The 22912-nt window shown below is 44.9% G+C and overlaps 1 protein-coding gene across 2 annotated transcripts in view; it reads left to right on the forward strand.

Moving 5' to 3' along the window:
• IMPG2 (interphotoreceptor matrix proteoglycan 2) overlaps nucleotides 1-22912 on the forward strand; it is a 901957-nt gene that overhangs the window by 360374 nt on the left and 518671 nt on the right. For both annotated transcript variants that reach the window (XM_069637266.1, XM_069637267.1), the window contains exons 5-6: nucleotides 8677-8708; nucleotides 17285-17302. In XM_069637266.1, the coding sequence (XP_069493367.1) occupies nucleotides 8677-8708; nucleotides 17285-17302 (50 nt within the window). The remainder of the gene's footprint in view (nucleotides 1-8676; nucleotides 8709-17284; nucleotides 17303-22912) is intronic.

The raw sequence follows: 22912 nt of genomic DNA on the forward strand, positions 1-22912 counted from the left end.
TGCTATTACAGATACTGACATCGCTAAACCCACGTAGAGGGCAAGCAAGGACAGGATCTGTGAGCTGACACTCTTGATGATATTGAAATAACAGTACTCACGAGGACTGGAAATACCACTAGAATGTCAGTAAGCCCACGAACCCTGTTGATCAAACAGGGACCCAGAAGGCTATAACAGCAATGGGTGGAGGATAACTAAATACATAAGACTCAAGACAAGGGGCAAGTAAGAATTGTGATTATAGAATAGTGAGGAAAACAAAGGCATTGACACAGGAGCTAGCTACAACAGCACACCACACCTAATAATCAATGGAAATAAATGCAGAAGTGCAAGGGAAAACATGGAATGGATTCCAATAGAAAGTAAGGAGCAGGGAAAACAATATTACAAAAGGCAAACTTCTCCCACCCCTCCAAGGAATAAAGGCAGGAAGCTAAATCTATAAAGGGAAAGACTAAAGCATCAACTTTTTCAGTAGCAAAGGACAACATCAAAGAAAAAGAGAACACAGGCAAATTGGGCTGCATCAAAGGGGAAAGCACTGAGAAAGGCTGCCTGCAGACAGAGGAAGACAGAAAGGGAAATCTAGAAAGCAGAAATCAATTAAGCACATAAATTAGAAATCCAGGGTAGAGGAACAAGAAACAGAAACTAGGAACTAGGCGCAAAGCTAAGAACCAGGAACAAGGGACCAGTCACAACAGGAACACTGCAACAATGACCAGCGCTGGACTGAAGCAAACTGAGGCTTTTAAAGCTGCTTAACGAGCACACCCCTCAGGTGTGCCGCTTGCTGCACCTGCAGCCACAGGTGTTGCCTATCCTCCACCCAACCTTGTACTGCAAGGGAGGAGATGAAGGAGTGAGCCAGGCATTCTGGGAAGCATAGTCATTAGATTAAAGAAGCATGCTGGCTGCCAAAAACCTGGAATGGATCCGGAAGGGAAGTAACTTGGAAAATAAGGTTTTAGCGCTCCCAATTCATCACAGCACTGTAGCATTAGGTTCGGAGGAAATGTCCAGTAGGGAATGAACCCCAAAACATGCCCCCAAGTGGCGGGAACGGGAGCGAAGGGAGCGAGTCGTGACATACTCCAACATAATTATGGCATGTAGCTCTGTGCGGATAAGTCTTTTTCTCATCTGTACTAGTTCATCCCATTGATCATCTTTGTCAAGGGCGTCAAGATCTTTATTCAAGCCTACTAGCGGTATAGATTCAATGAGCTTGCGAACATACTCATCATTATGAGCTAAACACTTTTCTGATTCCATAATGCAGTTCCAGTAGTCAACCTTGGTCATACACTAGATAAAAGAGGGGGAGGGGAAGCTACGTGTTACTTATCACGTCAACCACCGAGACCCTAGTGGTCTCTAACAACTCTATTCTTAACACAGTTTTAAGGCACAGGTAGGGATCAAACAAACTTCTTACTCTGTGGAGGTATATTTGTCATATACAAAAAGAAGTTCATTAGAGCGCAGCCAGTCCAAGGTTTTGCGCCTGAAACTGGAGAGGGATTGATTAGCTCTGAGGTCGATAGGTATCGTGTTTCATGATTGGGTAGCTTTCACTGCGAAGCTGATTCCTCCAGATTTTTTTTATTTAAATCTGGGAATGTTGGGGCAGTAGGCACTTGTTGTTCTAGAAGGGCGGGTAGAGGTTTTTCTCTCTGTTAGGCATGGGGGTGCTGCCTTGTTTAGGCACTTGAAGGTCAGTGTCACTGTTTTAAGCATAATTCTGTCCTTTATATTCAGCCAGCGGTTTTCTCTTCTGTGTTGTGACACGTGCTCTCTATTGGGAATGTTCAAGGCTGTTCTTAGCGCATTGTTTTATAAGATTTGGAGTTTATCTAAGATGTACTTGTTAGCACCCAGGTAGAGGGCATTGCAGTAATCTAGTTTTGATAATACTAATGTGTTAGCGAGGATGATACAGCTAGCCTTGGAAAGGAACGACCTACATGCCCTTATTAGTTTGCATGTGTAAGCCGAAGAGGAAGCCAGGGAGTTCACCTGTTTGCAAAGGGTTAGCGCAGAGTCAAGGTAAAAGCCTAGAGTTTTGACTTCTTTCATGACCTTGATTGTGTTTCCATCAATATTGAAGGCAGAGTAGTTATAGTTCAGTTTTTTTAGGTTGGTCGTGGAGCCCAGGATCAGGATCTCTGTTTTGTCGTCATTCAGGCATAGGCTGTGAGTAGCCATCCATGCCTGAATGAGGAGGTAGATTTTATTTACCAAGGCTAAGTCATCGCCATAATTGCCCGAAAGGGGGATGAGGATCTGGGTGTCATCTGTATAGTTAGTGTAGGTGACACCCAGCCTGTCCAATTTGTCAAACAGAGGCTTGGTAAATATATTGGACATGGTCGGCGAGACACAAGATACTTGTGGCACACCGCATGTGGTAACGATGGTATCTGCCGATGCCAAGGGGGAGAAGACTCTCATCGTTCTATTATTTAAGAACGATTGGACCCAGGCAATAGCATCATCCGAGAAATGGGTAGCCAACCCCAGATGTCTGCACAACATTTCGTGGTCCACCAAATCAAAGGCGGCTAATAGGTCAAGGAGGAGTAGCAAGGCAGTTTTCCCCTTGTCCTTGAGCTCATCGATTTGGGTTTTTAGGTTGATTAAAGCTGTTTCCGTGCCATGTTGTGGTTTAAAACTGGATTGGCGGGAGCCTAGGAGGTGGTTGGCCTCAAGTTAGGACTGTATTTGCAAATATGCAACTTTTGTCAATTATTTTAAGGAGAAAAGGCACTGTAGTAACAGGCCTGTAATTTGTTGGGATGGCTGGATCTAGCGTCTGTTTTTTAAGTAGTGGTAATGACCCAGGATTCTTTTAAATTGCTAGGGACAGTGTTGGTTGCAAAGGAGGCATTGATAAGTTTGGAGATGAAAGGGGTGAGGTCCCTCGCGGCATCTTTGATTATTTGAGCGGGACAGTTGTCACCTTGACAGTTGGATGGTTTTAGAGAAGAGATGATATTTTCAGTTTCCAGGATGGATAATTTGGTAAATTTAAATGGTTGTAATGTTCTGTTGGTTTCTGGCAGGATTGTCGGTTGTGGCTCGCAGTTGTTTAGGGAGGCTTTTTTGATTGCTAATTTGTTCTGAAGTAAAGTTATTTTGTTGGCTAAGGCATTCTGTATACTTGTACACCATAGTTTATCCTTAGAGGCATTATCTATGGGTGGAGTGGGAGATTCCATTTCACGTAGTGTCACAAATAATTATTTTGTATTAGAACTAGCTTTTGAGATTCTTTCATTATAAAGCTCTTTCTTTGTGCGGATTATTTCTTTTTTGTAGTTGTTGGCGAAGTTAGTTAAAATCAATTTGTTTTGTTCAGTGGTGGTATGTTGCCATATGGACTCTAATTTCCTTTTTTGGAGTCTCAGGTTTTTGAGATGCAGTGAGAACCAGGCATTAAGGTGTGCGCGCTGTTTACTTTTGCGCAATTTGAGGGGTGCAATGGTGTCCAGCGCTTTAGACATGGTATTATTATATGCTTCGACCAAGAGGTTTGGGTCAGAAGTAGTTAGGATAGTGTTGAGGGAGGGAAGGATATGAGGTAGTAGATTTTCTGGGGTAATATCTTTTTTGCTTCTAGTGGGGAAAGGGGGTGCCATGACATTGTTTTTGGGTCGTTGGTTATGAATAGCTGATGTGAAGGTAATCAGATGTTGGTCAGTCCAATGTTTTGAGGTGACCTTGGTGATGGAAGTTTCACAATTTTGGTCCACTACCCAGTCTAGGGTCCTACCTTTCTCATGAGTGGGGGAGGATACTCTTTGTGTTAGTCCTTGTTCACGCAGGATATTGGCTACTGTCTGGGCATTTTTGTCTGCAGGTCATTAAAACCAAGGTTGAAGTCACCCAGAGGTAGGATTTGTGAGGACTCTGGTATTGTGGCTAGGATGCTAGAGATATCTTCTTCAAATGTGCCTATAGGCCCCGGGGGTCTATAGATTAGGTAGACAGTTCGGGTGCGGTAGTTAGATATGGGGAGTTTGGCAACAAGCAGTTCACATGATTTGATAGAGGGCAGAGGTACAAGTCTTATTGCAAGGTCAGATTTAGTTATAAGTGCTAAGCCACCTCGTTTGGCATTAGGTCTATCTGCTCTGAATAGAAGTAGTTTTCAGGGATTGCTATCGTGAGGGCTGGGCCCGCAGCGTCATGTAGCCATGATTCTCTGATAGCTAAGATGTCCAGATTCTCATTGGAGATAGTGTCTGCTATTTCAGTGGCATGAGCCACTAGTGACCTGGCGTTGATCAAGGCACCGGAGAGAGTAATTTAATTTAATTTATTTAACATTTATAAAGCGCTCACACAGCCCGCAGGCATCGAGGCGCTGTTACAGGGATTGTTTGTTTTTTCTTAGTTGCGTAATTGTTTTTTTTTTTTTTTTCTCTTAGTTGCGTATTTATAACGCGCTTAAACACCCAGAGGTTTTTAAGCGCGGACCCGGGGATCGAACCTGTTGTTGCTTCGTGTCGTCCTGTTTCCAAGACGCGCACGCTGCCGCTGAGCTATCCTCCCGGGACAGAGTAGTTACGGTTTTTAATTTTTGTGGGCTATTGTGGAGGGGTTTAGATTGAGAGGTATAGTTGTATAAGGCTGGCAAGGTTTTGCGATCAGTGTAGTGTGTGAGTTCATAGTATCACAATTGGGAGGGGATTTAGTATCAGGGATGTTTACACACTGTTTCTGGTTGGGTGTTATGAGCTTGCTAATAGGTGTCTCATATAGGCAAGGAGGTCTAGCCCTAATTCTGCAGTTTCTGTCCAGTAGCGGGCAGGGTGTGTTGCTGGTGTAAATTATAGTGGAAGCCATGAGCTGCAGGCTAGTTAATGCTAAGGTAATTAATGATAGTGAGGGCCGCTGGAGAAGCTTCGGGATCATAGTTACCACAGGCTCAGTCAGTCCGAGCTGGGTGCCAAGTGGGACTGAGAGATCAGAGCTATAGGTGAATATTCAGCAGTAGGTAGGCACTGGTAAGAGGCGTCCCAGCAAGCGATCTAGGCACTATGTAGTTAGGCAAGTGGTTCAAAGGATAAGTGTCTAGTGACTTAGCGGGCACAAGGCAAGTATGATTAGTGGTTATACATTATTCAAAATTGGCTAAAGATAGTTCAAAGGTGTGCAACATGGGTTGGCTGAGGTGTCTAGCGACCTCATCGGGGGAGAAAAGAGAAAGGACAAGAAGGAGGGTGGGAAGGGTGACTGAAGGAGGGTCAGCAAGCACAGACGGAGAGGGGAGGAGAGGGTGGACAGGATGTCCTGGGTTTTTGAGATAAAGTGAGAGGCAAGGGCATTGCAAAGAGCCTGGGAGGCAACAGGAGGGGTAGAGACTTCAGCAGGGTTGGCCAGCTCCTTGCAGATTTTAAAGAGTTCGACCGAGTTGTTAGATGCCGCAGAGACACAGGCTTGAATTTGGACTCGCTTCTTGGTGAGGACAGAGAGTCTGTATTACCTTTGGAGCAGGCGACAGGCCAGTTTGTCAGAGGATGAACAAGAAACCCTCAATTTCCTCTCAGCCGCCCTACACTTACGTTTAAGTGTAACTAGGTCAGAGTCATACCGGGAATTGCACTTGGCTTTGGACTTCAAAAAGATCCTCATGACAGGGGCAAGAGCATCAAGAGTATCAGAAATTGAAGAGTGGAGAAGAGACAGAGCTGTTTCCGGATGTGAGCCAGCCAGAGGTGGACGGGGGGAGAGAAGGTGGCGGCGAAAGCCTCAAATGACACACGCTTCATGGGACGGATGTCCGAGAAGGTAGGTGGCAGTGTTGGGGTAGGCTTAGCTTGTGTGGAAGAGAGGGAGCGATGAGATGAGAGGAGAGAAGGGAATGATCGCTCCAGGAGAGAGGAGTGGTCAGAGGGATGGAGAGGGGGAGGTCAGAGGAGATCAAGACATTGAGTGAGTTGTGAGTTGGGCCAGAGTGGCCTGCGGAATGAGTTGGGCCAGAGTGGAGGATGGGCAGAGAGAGGGAGTCGCAGAGGTCACGGAAGAGTACAGAGGAGGAACAAGGAGAGTCTAAATGGATATTGAGGTCACCGAGGAGGAGGAGTTGAGTGGTAGAGGCCAGGAGGAAGGAGGAGAGGTCCGCCCACTCAGAGAGAAATGGGGTGATTTGACCAGGAGGCCGGTAATGGTAGCCACCGTAAGAGAATGGCTAGGAGAGAGAGAGAGAGAGCCTACAGACAAGGCATTCAAAAGAGGAGTAGGTCTGACTGGGAATGATAGAGGCAGGAATCCACTCAGGAAAGACCAGGGCTGCCCCCTCACCCCTCACTGGACCGGTAGGATCTAGGTGCGGAGAGGATCTTGTAGCCATCAGGGAGGAGAGTGTCAAAGCTCGTGACAGAGCTGGCCGTGAACCATGTCTCAGTAAGACCAAGTGGGCGGCCATCAGTTGTTTCCTGCACATGTGGAGTTTGTGCCTGGCTGCTAACCCCTCCATTAGGTAGGAGCTCTTTCTGTGCATTACTGCACCTCCAGGGGAATTATTGAACCTGAAAAATCAAAAATTGAAAAAAAGATGAAAAAACGAAATTTTCTTGAAATTGTTGGAAAAGCACTGTTTTATTTTGCATTTTCATTGTGCTGCTGTTTTTGTAGCTTTTTGATGCATGAAGCTGCCTTGGTCTTTTGAAAGCTCGAGTTTTTCCACTATTGCCTGGTTATTTGACTGATTTCTGGCCCTTCCAAGATGGTCGCCATTGTTTTCTTTGTTGTGTAGGCAGGCTGGCTGAACTGCCTTTCCCTTGCAGCACTCCCATCGGTTGCTGAGTCTTTTCTTCCATTCAATCAGGGACCGGCAGAGCCCACTGCCTGGATATGGTTTCTTTCATCTGCTTTTCACTGAGAGTGAGGTCCTGTTTCCACCCTCCTGGCAATATGTTATTTCCTACACATGTGGAGTTTGTGCCTGGCTGCTCACATCTCCATTAGGTAGGTGCACTTTTTGTGCATTACTGCACTCCCAGGGGAATTATAGAATTCAATCACTAGAAGGTTGTTTCCAATTTTGTTGTCAGTCATTTTTGTTGTTTCAATTATTTTGTTCTATTCCCCCAGACATCCAAGAAACAGTCCACACCGATTTATTCAAATCCAAACTTAAAGCCTACCCCTTTGCCTCTGAGTTACCCACTTAAGCTACCTCTCATCTGCCTTCTAGCTAACATTTTCCCTCACCACTAGACTACGCTGTCTCTCACTTTTACTGCCTATAGCATTTCATCCATCATCGTCACATCCCTAACACAACTGGTTGTACCGCCTACCTGCACTTAAAAGTATCTAATGTTGGTTGTCCTTAATCTATCTATGTCCAACCATATATGGTCCCCGGTGACTGTTCCATTTACCCCCCCCCCCCCACAACCTGGTCAGAATGTCACTCAAACTCACCCCATTCTAAGAAACTCATTGCTTCCCCGTCAAATCTGATTTCTTATCTGTTTAAAGATGTGAAGGCAGGTGCTCTGTCACCAGTCTTTAGCTTCTCCTCCTAACGCACGTTTTCATGACTTCATCAATCTTCAGGGAGGCTGAGTTTCTGTGGTTTTTCAGGCGGGTCTGCATTTCTGTTTCAGGTGTAACAAGTTAATTAGCTCTGAGGATTATGGTACTTGTATTTTTCGCACTTGATTTTGCTGTCAGGTGACTGGAAACAACTGCCTCCATAGCTCAAATCTTCCCCTTGATGTGGGGAGGGGTAAAGCCATGGTTGTGGCTCTCCAATGTAAGGCATGATGGCCCTGCTGCACTGCCTTGTGAGCCCGGGACTCCTGGAACAATGTTTAAAGATGCGAAGGCAGACGCTCTGTTACCAGTCTTTAGCTTCTCCTCCTAACGCACATTTTCATGACTTCCTCAATCTTCAGGGAGGCTGAGTTTCTGTGTTTTTTCATGCGGGTCTGCATTTCTGTTTCAGGTGTAACAAGTTAATTAGCTCTGAGGATTCTGGTACTTGTATTTTTAGCACTTGATTTTGCTGGCAGGTGACTGGAAACAACTCCCTCCATAGCACAAATCTTCCTCTTGATTTCTTATCTGTTGTATGTTCTTTTGTGATCAAAAGAGCATTGTTCCTCTCCGTAAAAATAAATAAAATAAAGTGCAATTTATTACAGGATATATACAAAGATATGATGTCACTTAAGGATTTAATTCATAATGATTTCAGAAGTGCGCAAAAGCATCCAAAGATATGTAATAATAATGTTCTCACTACTTTAGTTCTTTTAATTGTAAAATATTAAGGAATTTTCAGTCTGTAATAGCAATATTTCATTAAGCAATGCCATTGGTTTCTTTATATGATATATAGATTGCATCCTGTGATATGTAATTCACTATGAAATATACAAGTTTTATTATATTATATAGATATACTTTCAAATATAGGACATATTATTTCTTTTAACATAATGATGTGCTTGAAATGTTGAATTATTTCCCTAATGGCCCCTTAAGGTTTGCTCATGTTTGCACTGTTATGCTCAACTCCTGTTAATTAAGTGTGTAACATTGCTAATGAGCTCACCATTTTTCCCACACCAATTCTGACCTATTATTTATACATTAATTCACCATTTTAAGTGTTATTTAATTAATTTGCACCGTTTATGTTTTCTACAGAAACTGTCTATTGCAAAGGAAGCAGCTGCAAGGTAACTACAAACTGTGTATACTAAGCATAACACTAAATACTTTTGCATAGACAGAAAACATTAAACGATTGGGCTGCCAGATATCTGTGAGATGCCCCCTGAGGATTTATGTTGCAAACAACTTCGGAAAATCTGTACAGAAGGTCAGAAACAGGGCCAGCCCAAGCAGACGAACACGGGTATGAGCAACTCCCTCACACGTGGCTATTAACCTCCGTTTTGAACATAAATAAACGGTTTCTATTGGATCTATGTTGTGATCCCACAGACCATTTTTGCTGATGCCCGGTTCCCTAGGACTGTCTTTAGGCCTGTCTTTAGTGCTGTGGAAAAAACACATTTGGGTGCCTACTCCCCCTCCTAACCCACTTCCACTGTGTTGTGAGGGTGATGGGAACCCTTACATTATTTGTCTTTATCCTCACAACCCTGGTCGCCCAGGGGACAGGTAAGGGGGCACTCAAAGGTTAAGCCATAGCCAAAGATAAATACAATACATATTTACTAATTACACACATATTAAGCATCCAGAAGGGCATGGGCCATTATTTACAAGTAGTGTACCCATCCAAAGGGTTCTCTTTTCCATTTATGTGCTTGTTAAAGGGCAATGGATGGTGTTCCTTGTTTGGTGCAAGGCAATTGCCTGGTAAGCAGTTAAATATCCCATTGAAAACATGGTTCAACAAATCATACCGACAATTAGCTAATTATTACAGATGCTGGAACAGGTGGCTGTACAGTTTCAATAGCAATCGACCCAAGTGAGAGTTGCCAGGGACAATCCCTGGGAAGATACACCACACTTCTTTGCTGCCACATGGATGCACCAATGCACACCTATTCTTAATGTTCCAGGTGAGTACACTAGGCAGAATACTCTGGCACCCTAAGAGCAGAGGCGTGGCCAGGATTGTCTAACAAGTGAAGTCTGAAGCTAATGTAGTTGGGCCCTGCCCAGTTGGAGCCTGCAGAGGGAAGGTTGTTTGCTCTGTCCCCAGCCGAATGCGCAGAAGCAACCAAGGGTAGCGAGGGCGCCTCGAACAACCAAGTGAGCTTCTGAGGTGTAGGTTCTTCCCCCACCCCCTCGAGAACATGTTTTAAAGAATGGGGTTAAATGGTGGCTTTTACAGTACACATAAAAGCCACACAGCATGCAATAGATTTTGTAGGGTAAGATATAAAAAAAATCCATTAGATGCCAAGTCACTAACAATGGACAGGAGCATTTTCCAATGCATTTTCATAATAACTCTGCCCACTATATGCCAGTACTATGCCAGTGCTCACAACATTTGCATGCTAATTGTGCTCATATATGTCCATGCTTGTGCACCTATATGGTGCTACGTGATTTTGCTGACCTATTTTTGGTCGTGGTACTTTTCATCGCCGGATTTTACATCGCCAGAAACCCTGTTTTTGTTTTTCTTTTTTATTCTGGGGGGGGTTCAAACCCCCAGCCCCTCCTTACTATTATAATAATACCCCGACCCCAACAAAACACCCCCAAAATAAACAAATAAAAAAAACGGATTTCTGGCGATGTAAAATCCGGCGATGAAAAGTACCACGACCAAAAATAGGTCGGCGAAATGTGTGTATACCCACCTATATATGTCAGTATTCCTATATAAGAGCATACTCATGTTTGCTTTGCCCATAATGAAATTCATATTTTTTATGTATACATTTTTATAAATGCAATTAATAATACAATAACAAGCTGGCTTTGCCGATATATGTCAGTATCCCCACATAAGAACATAGTCCTGTGGGTTTTGCCCAAATTCTAGTATAAAAAAAACATGCCCAAATAAGAAAACATGTCCTTGCGAGCTGCACAAATGCCCACCTCCCATATAAGAGCACTCATGTTGTATTTTCCCACTAACGCTAGTAAAAAATGCCAAGCCAGAGTATGGAAACATGCCGACCCCTGCCCCATGTAAAAACACTCATCATGTAAGCCTGGCTCTTAACAAGAGTCCAGAATGCCATGCCACATTATGAAATGATCCAGGCTGCCAGTACCATTGTAGTACCCTGCACAGACCTCAACCCATCCTCCATGTAATAACTCAACAAGATGGCTTTACTTTGTCCAAAAATGTCAGGAAAACATGCCATGCCCTTGTCAAAAAATGTTAATGCTCCAAAGCCACCCTGGGCCCCACCCCAGCATACACACCAACCATACAGCTTCTCTTGGTATTCGCATGAGCACCCAGAACATTGTTATTGTTCATTTAATTAATAAGGCACACATCACCACAGGGGTATCATGGCGCAACCTGACGGCAAGGGGAAGAGGGAATTTAGAATAGGTAGGTTTTTAGGGTATGGCGGAATGCCAGATGGTTGGGCAAAGAACGCATGGCACGAGGAAGTGAATTCCAAAGAACGTCAGCTGCCACCGAACAAGCGCGACCCCCAAACCGACAGAGAACAAGGCAGGCAGCCTTAAACAGAACGTGCTGTTTAACCGGAAAACAATGAAGAAGATGTAAAACAGGGGAGATGTGGGCATGCAGAGGTGGCAAGTTGAGCGGCAGAGTTGTGAAGTACCTGGAGGCACTGAAACAGATAAAGAGCAGGGCTCAAGTCGAGGGTACACGCAGGTTGACGGAGTCCACCCACTTTTTTCACATGGTGGACTCAGTCCTCCCCAGCTAAAATGAGAATCATTGAATGTCCTCTTTGAATCTATGAATTAAAGCCGACCAAACCGCAGTCGTCAGATTTCCAGGCCAGACATTTCACCACTGCACTATATAACCTGATGAAAAATAACAAACAAATGAAGGTGAAATGTCCCATTTCGGTATTGCAAGTCCCAGGGAAAACATTTGTACTGGTTCGTGAAGTTTAAAACATGCACACCTTTTGACGTTTTCAAAAACACTATTAGAAGAAAATATCCTCTCTTGGTTTTGTGTGTGTGTTGATTCCCATTCATCCTGTGCAATTTACGTGGTTATGCAAAGCCAATTTAATGAAATGTGCATATTTCACCTTGATATGCTAATTTCTAGCAACGTCCCATCCCATTGCGTTTGTTGATGAGTCACCCCACTTTAATTTTTAGGACTTGACCCCTGATATAGAGGCTGAGCTTAGAATAAGGAATTGCAATAATCGATTAAGTGGGGACCAGCGCTGCCACCACAGGAGCCCTAGCCTGAGCAGGGTTGAATGGGAGGTCTTTCCAGGCAGGTTTGAGAAGGAAGTAGCCGCATTGGCAAATGGCGCCAACCTGTTGCTCCATGAACAGGGTAGAGGACATTTTTACCCCCAGATTCTTGACCACAGTAGTGGGGACAAGGGGAGTGCCCAAGGAAAAGAGGCCAGCAGTCCATAAATCAGAGGCAGAAGGGAATCCCACCACCAACACCTCAGTTCTAGCCCTGTTCAACTTGAGCCAGTTGTTCCGCATCCATTCTCCCATGACTTCCAAACAAACCATGAATCTGGTGGCCGACTCAGGAAGGTTCAGGCACACCATAATCTGGGTATCATCAGCGTAGGAATAACAGAGGAATCCGTGGGAGGGAATGAGTCTGGTCAGGTGTTGAACGTAGACATTAAACAAAATAGGTGAGATGGCAGACCCCTGAGGAACACTGCAAGTGATGGCCTTAGCCTGATAGAGAAAGGGCAGGAGGGAAAGGGTTTGGAAGCGGCCAGACAGGAAGGAGGAGAACCAGACCAGGACCATCCAAAAGAGGCCGGCCCCTGACAGACGACCAAGCAAGACTGCATGAACAATTGGGTCAAAAGCGACAGAGAGGTCAAGGAGAACCAAAGCACCAACTCCGCCCGATCCTGTAGTCATGCCAGATCATCCACCACAGAGACCAGCGCACTCTCAGCGCCCCGGATGAAATCCTGACTGTGAAGAGTGAAAAAAGAGGGAGACTTCAAGAAAAGTGCTAAGCAGCAGACAAACCAGAGATTCCAAGATACCCAGAGGGATAGGGTCTTTAGGGGAGGCTAGCTTTAGTTTGAGAACAGCAGCAGAGATGTCATCTGCTGTAAAGGCAGGAAACATGGACCAGGTTTGAAGAGCAGGCAGACTGAGTGCCACGATAGAGGAGGACGACATCATGATGCCTGGAGAACCAATGCCAGCACGTATCCTGTTGATTTTGTTAACAAAGAAAAGGGGCCAGGAATCACAGAGATCCTGTGATGAAGGTTTAGGCTGAGAAGTAGCAGAAGAAAGTGAGCAGATTACTTTAAACAGCTCCTTAGTGTGTTTGAGGGAATCTTCAATGCAAGACGACAAATGGGCCTGATTGGCTAAGAAGATGGCTTTATGGTAGATGGCATTCACACTGCATTCTCACTCACATGTACACCTACACTCATGCACACTGCTTTCATTCATACACGCACATTTACAGACACTCCTTCGTATACATACATACAGGGGAGTTGCTAGGTCTGGAAAAGACCCGGGGCTAAGCTGATGTTGGAACTGTTGGGACTGGGGGCTAGACAGCCTTTTGGTTTGGCTGTAGCTCCTGAGATTCTATCAGGGGGTACAACCAAAAGATCAGGGGCTATAGCTCCCTTAGTCCCCCCCCTAGCAACGCCCCTGCATATATACAAACACATAGACAGACACCCCTTTGCATGCACGCATGCATACATACAATCCTCGCACACATGCATACAAACAGACAAAACGTTTTTTTCTCTTACCTGCTTCTCTGCAGGCTCAACAAGACATCCCCTCCTTTGCTGCTCTCTTTGCCTTCAGCTTGCACGCTCCATGCAAACAGGAACCAAGAACCAGGAACTAGGAAACAGGGAGAGATTAATGGTTCCAGACATGCACTCAGGAGCCAGAGAGCAACCCCTGCTAGTGTCATGCCCGCGCCGTTGGCACACGCATTGGCAACCATCATGGACTACTTGGTACTCATTTATCCTCCTAATACTCTTTGAACAACTCCTATTCACACCTTGGTCTTTAATTTCCATTTGCTCGACTTTGGTTCTTTCTTATATTATTCAACTAACTACATTTACCACAATGCACCTTGCTACGGTCCTCAATTCCTGGCTATTCTCATTCATTGTTATTGGGACCACAATCCCGAGAAGCCCTAGCGGCCAGTGCTGCTTCCACCTGCTCAGGACCAGAGAGGGAGGAGGCAGATTGTCTTCAGGTGTGCTGCTCCAGGTGCTGTCAATTAGCCTGCCTCAGAACAGGGCAGGGCTGTATATAAGGAGCTGCCTGCAGGAGCACAGTGTCTTGCATCTTTAGTTCTCCCCGCTCCTGTTTGCCTTGACCCTTTACTTTGTATGCTGTTCCTGTTGCTGCATTATCCTGTTTTGATCCAGTGCCCTTTCCGGGCACCCCGCCTTGCAGCCGATAACGCTCCACTGCCTTCTACCTACAGCCCTTGTCCTCTGGCCTTCCTGTCTTGCAGCCTATTACAGTCCTATGCAGCCCTCTACAGTCAGCGGCCCTGCTCCTCTGGGCTCACTCCTTGCTGCCCTGCTCCTCTGGGCTCCTTGACTTGCAGCCTGCCTCACTCCGGCTGCCTACAGTCCTTGTCCTCTGGGCTCCCTGCCCTGCAGCCTGCCTCACTCCGGCTGCCTACAGTCCTTGTCCTCTGGGCTCCCTGCCCTGCAGCCTGCCTCACTCCGGCTGCCTATGGTCCTTGTCCTCTGGGCTCCCTGCCTTGCAGCCTGCCTCACTCCGGCTGCCTACAGTCCTTGTCCTCTGGGTTCCCTGCCCTGCAGCCTGCCTCACTCCGGCTGCCTACAGCCCTTGTCCGCTGGGCTCCCTACCTTGCAGCCTGCACCTCTTCGCTGCCTACAGCCCTTGTCCTCTGGGCTCCGTCCTTGCAGCCTGCTCCCTCCGCTGCCTACAGCCCTTGTCCTCTGGGCTCCCTGCCTTGCGGCTTGCTACACTCCTCTGCCTTACAGCCTGTTTTACACTTAGCTGCCTACAGCCCTGCTCCTCTGGGCTCCCTACCTCGCGGCCCTATTCTTTTGGGCTCTCTGTCTGTCGCCTACTACTAATCTCTCTCTGTCCTGTTCTTCTGGACTCCCTGCCTTGCAGCCTACTACAGTCCTCCGCAGTCCACTACAGTTTGCCTGCACCTAGTCCCACTCTTGACTGCAGACCTGCTTCCTTCTTTGCAGCCCTTCTGTTTTCCTGACTGCTGCTCCCTTGTTCTCTTCCTTGAGTCCTCTGTACTCCACCTTAGGTTATCTACTTCAGTCTAACTGCCTTTCCTTCATTTCCTTCTGCTAGATTGCTCATTGTCTTCCTTTTCGCTGGATATATCTGTTCTTGTCTTCTCATGTGTCTTATGTAATCCCTTTGTACCGAGCTTGCCTGTTGGTTTCCGGCAGGCAACCTCTGCCCCTTCCCTTGTCGCGTTTTCAGTGTTACAGACACCCACTGCTGTTGTTACCAGCCATGAGCATACAGCGTGGGCCTCTGTTATAGCAACCTGTGCAGAAGGCTGGAGTTTCCTAAGGTTCGTGGGACACTCTTTCCCATTTCAGCATACACCCCAAGAGGGAATCCAGTTTGTTTGTACCTTTGTATCTTTTGCCCCTTTTGGCTCACAGCTACTGTTTCCTACTCTTCTTTCTTGTTTAACTCCCTGCTGTGTGTGCTTATCTGCTACCTTACTTCAGCACAGCCACCCAAACCCTACCTGGGTACCCTGTGCCACTCTTGACAGAGTGCCATTCCTGACAGCTAGCTTGTTCTTAAATCCTCTCTATTTCATGGAATGTGCTTTAAAATTAAACATTTAGCTATAATGTTTGCAAATATTCTTTGGGGGAAAGTATTATTAATTTTTTTTCTTATGTATTTGTTTTATCTGTTTTGTGTAAGGTTTAATTTAAAGCAAGTCACAATAATAATAAAAAGTATTATTAATGGTCATAGGAAATCAACAAAAATATTGGGTATTTGATCTCGCAATACTGCACTGTATTTAACAGCGACCTCACCTCGTCTCTCCCATTTTTGTTGCTTGTTTTACCAGGGATTATGACCCCCCAAACATACATTTCTGCCTACCGGCCTGACATTAAACCTGTGCAGCTAACTTCACATTCTAAATAACATTGTGATGCAGGATTAACATATACACAGCTGATTGTAAACCCTGCATCGTTCCATCTCCACCCTGTGTCTGTAAATGGGCACAAGGTGTTCCTTTAGTCACGTGCAGACAGATTCCTGCCTTCACAGGTTTGACGATTACAAATGACACATGCTGGATAAACAGCGACATTGGCATCAGCTGCTGAGTGGGTATTTACAGATTTTGGGTGGGCCTTGCCCACTTAGGCCCTACCCTGTCTATGTCTCTGCCTAAGAGGCTGGCATAGCAATGGCAGACGAAAATATGCAGCAAAGATGAAAATGCTTCGGGTGTGCCATCTCAGCAGCAGTGAGGACAGGGCCTCGCAGAGGGTAGCTGATGTCTCTAGTGGGGGCCTTGGGGAGGCAGAGGAGGTAAACAATTGGGTGTTTTGGGTTCACTCTTTATATGCATGAAAAATATAGATACCTTTTTCTGTTTAACGTTTTTAGGTTCAAAGCAGTAAGGTTTGCAATCTTTTTATTAAAACATTGCAGAGTTAAAAGACTCGGATGAAATCAATATTCTAGGGAATAAAGTAGTCTGATTTAAAATGAATTAACGAAGAACACTTCTATTAAAAACAAATGAAAACTGACTACATCCAACATTAGACAACTATCAATAAGCATATTAATTATTAAACACATGCTTAGATTAAAGGCAGACACATTAATCAATACCTCAGAACTAAACTTTTATTTTAATGACAATACGTTCTTACATATCACTTTATGCAAGATGTCTCTTGCTTTTAAACACTGTCGTAAATAGCTGTTATTGCCTAATTTAAAGGTACTCAATGTATCGACTTTCAAAGGACGAAAGGGTGCGTGGGCTCTGCATTTGTGAAGCTGGCCTGAAGGTCTGTAGGTTGGTCCTCAAGCTATACGTCATGGGATTTTGGCTACTTCTGGAAATACATTAGAATGCGGAAGGTGTTTTCACCAAACCAAGCAAAGGACACTTTTGGGAAATAATGGCAACTTTTTGCATAAATCATAGCTGGATCTCACCTTCGGTGAGAACAAAATTTGCCTGTGGAGGTTCTGGTGGGAAACACAAGTTTTGGGACTCCTCCTATGACTTTGTCCCTTCTGGGCAGAACTTGACAAAACTTTCCGAAACGATTCGGGGATGGATGGATGGATGGATGGATGAATGTTGTTTTTAAAATTTCGTGAAGGTTTGTCAAATGGTAACACAAATGTAAGCATCTGAAAAAGTTCTCTTCCTATGGGGGTTCCTAATTAACCATCTATTCAGTTGCTATTGTCGACTCTGCAAACAATATATATATATATTATAGATCCAGTTAATGCTGAAAGGTTTCCCCAATTGAAGGATGCTCTACATAATGCATTGTAATTCTGCATATTTTCCAAAGATGACTTAATGCCATAATATGCATTTTTATACATTAAGGTATATTTTTTTCCTTTTTTCAAGTGCATGCCGGGATTGCGGGTAAGTCTCTGCACTTTCATTATTTCCATTTCATTTACTGAGACTTTTTATTTGGCCCAAATATCTACTGACTCATAAGAAAAAATGTAACATAGAATGGATAAAAGGTTTGTGGTACTGCAAACTAACACACTCGACAGATTCATTGGTCGTACTGGTGATTCGCGCTATGCCTATATTAATTAAAGTGCACACTGCTCCTTATCTGGCTGTTATATAATATATTAATGTCATCACATTATATTGTATTGGATTTATCATCGTGCTACAGCCGACACATGTTTCCACACTTGGTCGTTTTCAAGGCAAAATTCTTCTTGCGGTGTTCCCCTGTTGAATTTTGCATCAAGACTTTATGGTCAGATTTCCGTGTCCTGTAAATGTTGGTGGCACTGAATCGTGGTCGCAGAACTTGATTATGTCCTTGGGAAAAGGTTGTCTTTCAGAATTGGGATCTATCCCCGACGTATCTCAATTCTGAAAGACAACCTTTGATGTGCAGAGGCACCTTGCACTGCGGTCCCCGATCTCCTCTCGCCTGTCTACCGCCATTGAAATAGAAAAGGGACTGGGAAGCCAATTTGGAACATGTTTTCCATGGAGGACCATTTTGGAACATGTCTTCCATGGCCGCTGTCATTCCGAATAGGGGCCTAGTTCCTTTTCCATTTCAATGACAGTGGCCATTTATTTATATATTTTTTTCTCCGACGGGAGATGGGCTCGCGCTTAGCTGAACTCCCATCCGAAGTAAAAAAAAAGAAAACATTCTGCACCCCGGTAAATCCCAGGGTGCAAATAGCTTTCACTCCTCATCAGAGGGGCGGACATGGCATTTAACGGCCCGCAGCCCGAGCTGAGGCCCTTGCTTCGCTCAGGCCTTCCAAAGCCTGGGCTGGCGAGCTCTTAAATGCCATGTCCACCCCCCCTTCCCGCTCTGCCAGGGCATGAAAGCTGTAATCCCTCAACCCAAAAATGTAAAATGCTGATTGTGTTTTCACCAAAGCAAGCAAAGGACACATCTTTCACTGTTTCAACGAGAAACAGCGTAACATGCGTTTGCTTAACTTGGAACCATGTGTGAGTGACTTGGAGATGAGCAATTTATTTAATTGTTTATTTATAACACGCTTAATAACAACAGGTGGTTTCAAAGTGCAGGATCAGGATTCGAACCTGTGTTGCGCTGCTTTGTTTTGCTTCCAATACAAATGTGTTGCCACTCAGTTATCCTTCCTATCCAATGGCAATATACAATGGAACATAACATGTTGGGCTAAAAAGTGGCGAACATTTTAATTACTCCATTTGCATATGCAAACTAGGCATAGAAACTATATTTGCGAAAACTAAACACAGCAGTTCCTTAAATGTTTCCTGATCCAAAATGACCAGTGATCCAAACATGCTCAAGGAGCACATATCTTGCCCAGATCACCCAAAACATTTAAGATTTCTTTCACAAGGAAACATTTATTTGAAACTTTTTGTAAAAAGAACAATTTCGAAATCAAAAATTTCCCTTTGATGTGCTATTTTACATCTAGTTTATTTTCAAGCCTATTTAAACCCATCGTCATTGATCTGGTGTTTGTAAAACATGCCCCAACGCTCCAGCCACCAGGCTGTCAGACTATACTACACTAATGACCCCTAATAAGGGTGAACCAGGTATGTAGTTGTCTGCAGTCTCGAGAAATGTCTGTCTTGGGTTGATTAAGCTATGTATAAAGTAGCACTGGCCTGTAAGACAAAGGTAATTTTCTGGAGCAAACGTCTTGCTTTTGAGCTAATTTGCATATCCACATGCCTTGCTGAAATGGCTCTGAACTGGAGGTTTACTTCCAGGGATGGTTACTAGGTGGCGTTGTGCAATGTGTTACTTGCCTCTACAGTTCTAGTTGGTAACTCCTAAGGTCAGACAAGCTTGGTGGCAGAAGCCGCAGTTCCCGGCTGGCGCCCTCTATATTAGATGTTTTAACAAGGTCAGTAAGCCACTTCTCCCTGGGTGGCCTGTGAGGGCTCAACCATTTGCATGCAGTTGTCTTCCGCGCCAGGAGGTTTGCTACATTTGCGAATTGACTGTAGCAGCGTTTGCTTAGATCTGGGTCATCTAACAGGCACTGCAGTGAATCCAGTTGCAGTGTACATTCTGTAAGGCCAGATACAAGTTTAACAACGTCTTTCCAAAAGGGTACACTTGGTTGCATGGCCAGGCCAGATGCAAGAGTGAAGCCTCTTCTTGTATGCGTTTATGGCATGCTGTGGACACTGTTGGGCAAAACATCCTGTCTTTCAATGGTGTGTAATAAGCTTGGTGGAGAAACTTAAAGTGCAGTAATCTATACTTGAAATGAAGTGAAATACATCTCGTTTGAGTGTATATTTTAGCCCACAGATCATCATCTATACTTGTCGTCAGGGCTGTCTTCCACCTTCTCCATGTGTGGTGCCAGTGGCCCACTGTTTAGCAAGATAGTATAATGAAGTTACTACTTTGGAAGCCACATCAGCCCTCGAGAGATAGACCCATACTGCACTGGCCTCTGGTTCTGCAGGGAAGGATGGGGACTTGGCCCTCATCTCACCCCAGATGCAGTGATACATCGTTAAGGTAAAGGTTGTGCCTCCTAGTTCTTCAAACTGTGACAAGGTGATGAAAATGCAGGCTGCAAAGAAGCCTTCCAGTCAGACCACGCCCATCCTGGACAATTCTCTGCACAGCCCTGGTTGCCATGTGAATGGAAAACCTTCAATATTCTGGAGAAGGAGAGAGGATGGGCACATGGGGGACATGCCGCTGGTGTGTTTTGTGACATGCCCTGCTCGTGGTGGCCACTCTATCTCTTTCTAGGTGTGTTGTGGTTTTGTGAGCATCACAGATTAAAGCTGAGACAGTCCACTACCATCTTCTCAAGATTAACCCAAACTGGAGTAGGAGGATGGGTATACCAGTAGACAGTCGGAGCAACCTTACTAACCAATGCATATGTCTCTAAGTCAGGTACATTTAGTCCACTGGTGTGGTATGGCAGAGTAAGAATGCCCACGTGAGCTCTCTGGGTCTTTCTGCCCCATATCAGTTGTATCAATAGGGACTGTAGTTGCAAAAAGAAGGTAGGGCCAAACCGGAAGGGTACATTCCCAAAAAGTACAAGCATTTAGGCAGGATCACCATGTTGGCCAGTGATATTCTAGCCATCATTGATATTGGGAGGTTCACCCACCTTCGAACCTTATCCCAGAGCTCTTACAATAAGGGAGCATAGGTAGATACATACAGCATGGGAGGGCCCCTAGCAAACAGGATACCAAGGTTTTTAACTTGATTTTGTGACCATTTAAAATTGACACTATCTGCAAATTGGCTCATCGTAGGAATGAGGGGAAACAGCTAGTATTTGGACCAGTTAATCATGAGTGGTGAGTGTTGCCCAAAGTCTCTAATCTCTTCCAGTACTGGCTCCAAATTGGTCTCAGGGTGTTTCATATAACAAATTGAGCAAATTCATCTGCACACAGTGTTAGAAGGACTGTTTCCCCATAAAATGTTAGACCCCTGTCAGCGTGATAGTCTTTAAGGATTTTGGCCAGAGGTTTGATCGCCATTGCAAATAGCACAGGGGACAGCCCTGACGTAAGCCCCCATGCAGTTGGAAACATCCTGATGTGACCCCATTGGTCTAAATTCTGGCTGTGGGTGAGAAGTATACCAGTTTCACTAAGTCTGTAAACATCACCCCCAGACCCATTTGCCTCTGCACCACACACATGCATCCCCACTCCAATGAGTCAAAGGCCTTCTCTGCATCCAGGAAGGCCACCAGGGCTGGGACAGAGTGGTCTTTCAGGGAGAGGACACTTTACAGTTTTCAAGGTTATGAGAGGTCACTCGGCCTTGTACAAATCCAGCCTGCCCTTCAAAGATCATGTCTGGGACCAAGGGAAGCATCCTACGCACCAGCATTTTCACAAGGATCTTGTTATCGATATTCAACATCGACAGTGGCCTATAGGATTTTACATCTGAGTGATCTTGGTTGGGCTTGGGTAGCATTACAATATGGGCCTCATTTGTGGTCTGTGGTAGGTGTCCCTTTTCGAGCACCGTCAAATATACCTGAAGCAGAATGGGCACCAGTAGGTCTATGTACTCCTTGTAGAATTCACTGGTAAGACAGTCTAGACCTGGCGCTTTACCAAATCTTAGATCATGCACTGCCTCTGAGAGCTCTGTGCTGGTAAAAGGCTTATTAGGTCAGATTAGTTCTGCCCTGTTTAGATACCCTGCAATGTCAGTTTCAGTCATAGTTAACTTGGATGAGTAAAGTGGGGAGTAGTATTTAAGAAATTTTGCATTTATGCCAACTCGTTATGGATTAGATATCGCCATTGCGCCTCTCTTGTTTGATAGTCTAGGCCAACAAGCGGCCCAGACTATCGGATTCCGTGTATCTCGGGGCCGCGGCTCTATGAGCACAGTACTTGGCCTCCCTTTCTGCTTGTTCTTGAAAACGTGGCAAGTTCAAATTGCATTGCTGCAGGGTGTTCACCTGTATGGGAACACAACAATTCCCTCTCCAACAGTCTGAGTTTGATTTAGCATTTACTGAGGTCCCTGCGGATGATCCTAATGACTCCAAATTCTTTGGAGGCATAGCCCCCTGATGCATACTTTAAACGTTTCCCAGACTATGTGCAAGTCTACTGTGGGGGTCATGTTGATCTGGAAAAGGGACTGGATCTCTTTGGAGATTTCTGTTTTGAACACTGGGTCCAAAAAGCCTTCCGCTTGGAATCTCCATGTGTAAGCCCAACGGTGTAGTTGGGGAAGGGACTTCTGCTCAAGGGCCACTGCGGAATGGTCAGATAAGGTCCTGTGAAGTGTAGAGCAATTTATTAGTAGTCTTAGTAATTGCACAACCCAGTGGTGGTACTAAGCCACATATCTAGTCTGGAGTAGGTATCGTGCACTGGTGAATAAAAAGTGTATTCATGATTATCTATGTGTGCTCTCTTCCACACATCTGCTATGTTATATGTCGACATTCCATCTAATATACATCTGATTGACCCTGGGTGCCCGCGCCCTCTGGGGCTGCTCTAATCCTGGTGTTTATCTAAGAAGGTGTTAAAATCCCTGTATATCAGGATCTCACTGCCCACATAACGTGCACATTTATGGCAGAAATTCTGATGAAAGGACTCATCGTCATTGTTGTGAGCATATATATTTAAAATCTATGCATTTATATATCAATATATATTTACAATCAACATTTGTAGGCCAGCTAGGGATTCATAAACCATCACATAAGTGCCCTCAGCATCATCCTCAGTCCATATGCATGTAAACTGTATAGACTTGTGTATAGTCAACACTTTCCTGGCATATGTTGAGTAACAGGAGAACCACTTGTTATTGCCTCAGGCTCTTGCAACATTCCCACCAATGGTAGGTAGTACATGTGTACACGTGTTTCCTGCACAGGAGTGCAAATGAGCATTGTGGCTTCTTGTGAAAGAGGACACTTTACTAATTTTCACCTGGTTATTTAACCCACTCACATTTCATAGTGGGAGATGCAGTGAGTTTCTTAGTACCTGCTT

This window comes from Ambystoma mexicanum, chromosome 7p (genome assembly GCF_040938575.1).
Source record: "Ambystoma mexicanum isolate Mex_15411 chromosome 7p, UKY_AmexF1_1, whole genome shotgun sequence".
NCBI lineage: Eukaryota > Metazoa > Chordata > Amphibia > Caudata > Ambystomatidae > Ambystoma > Ambystoma mexicanum.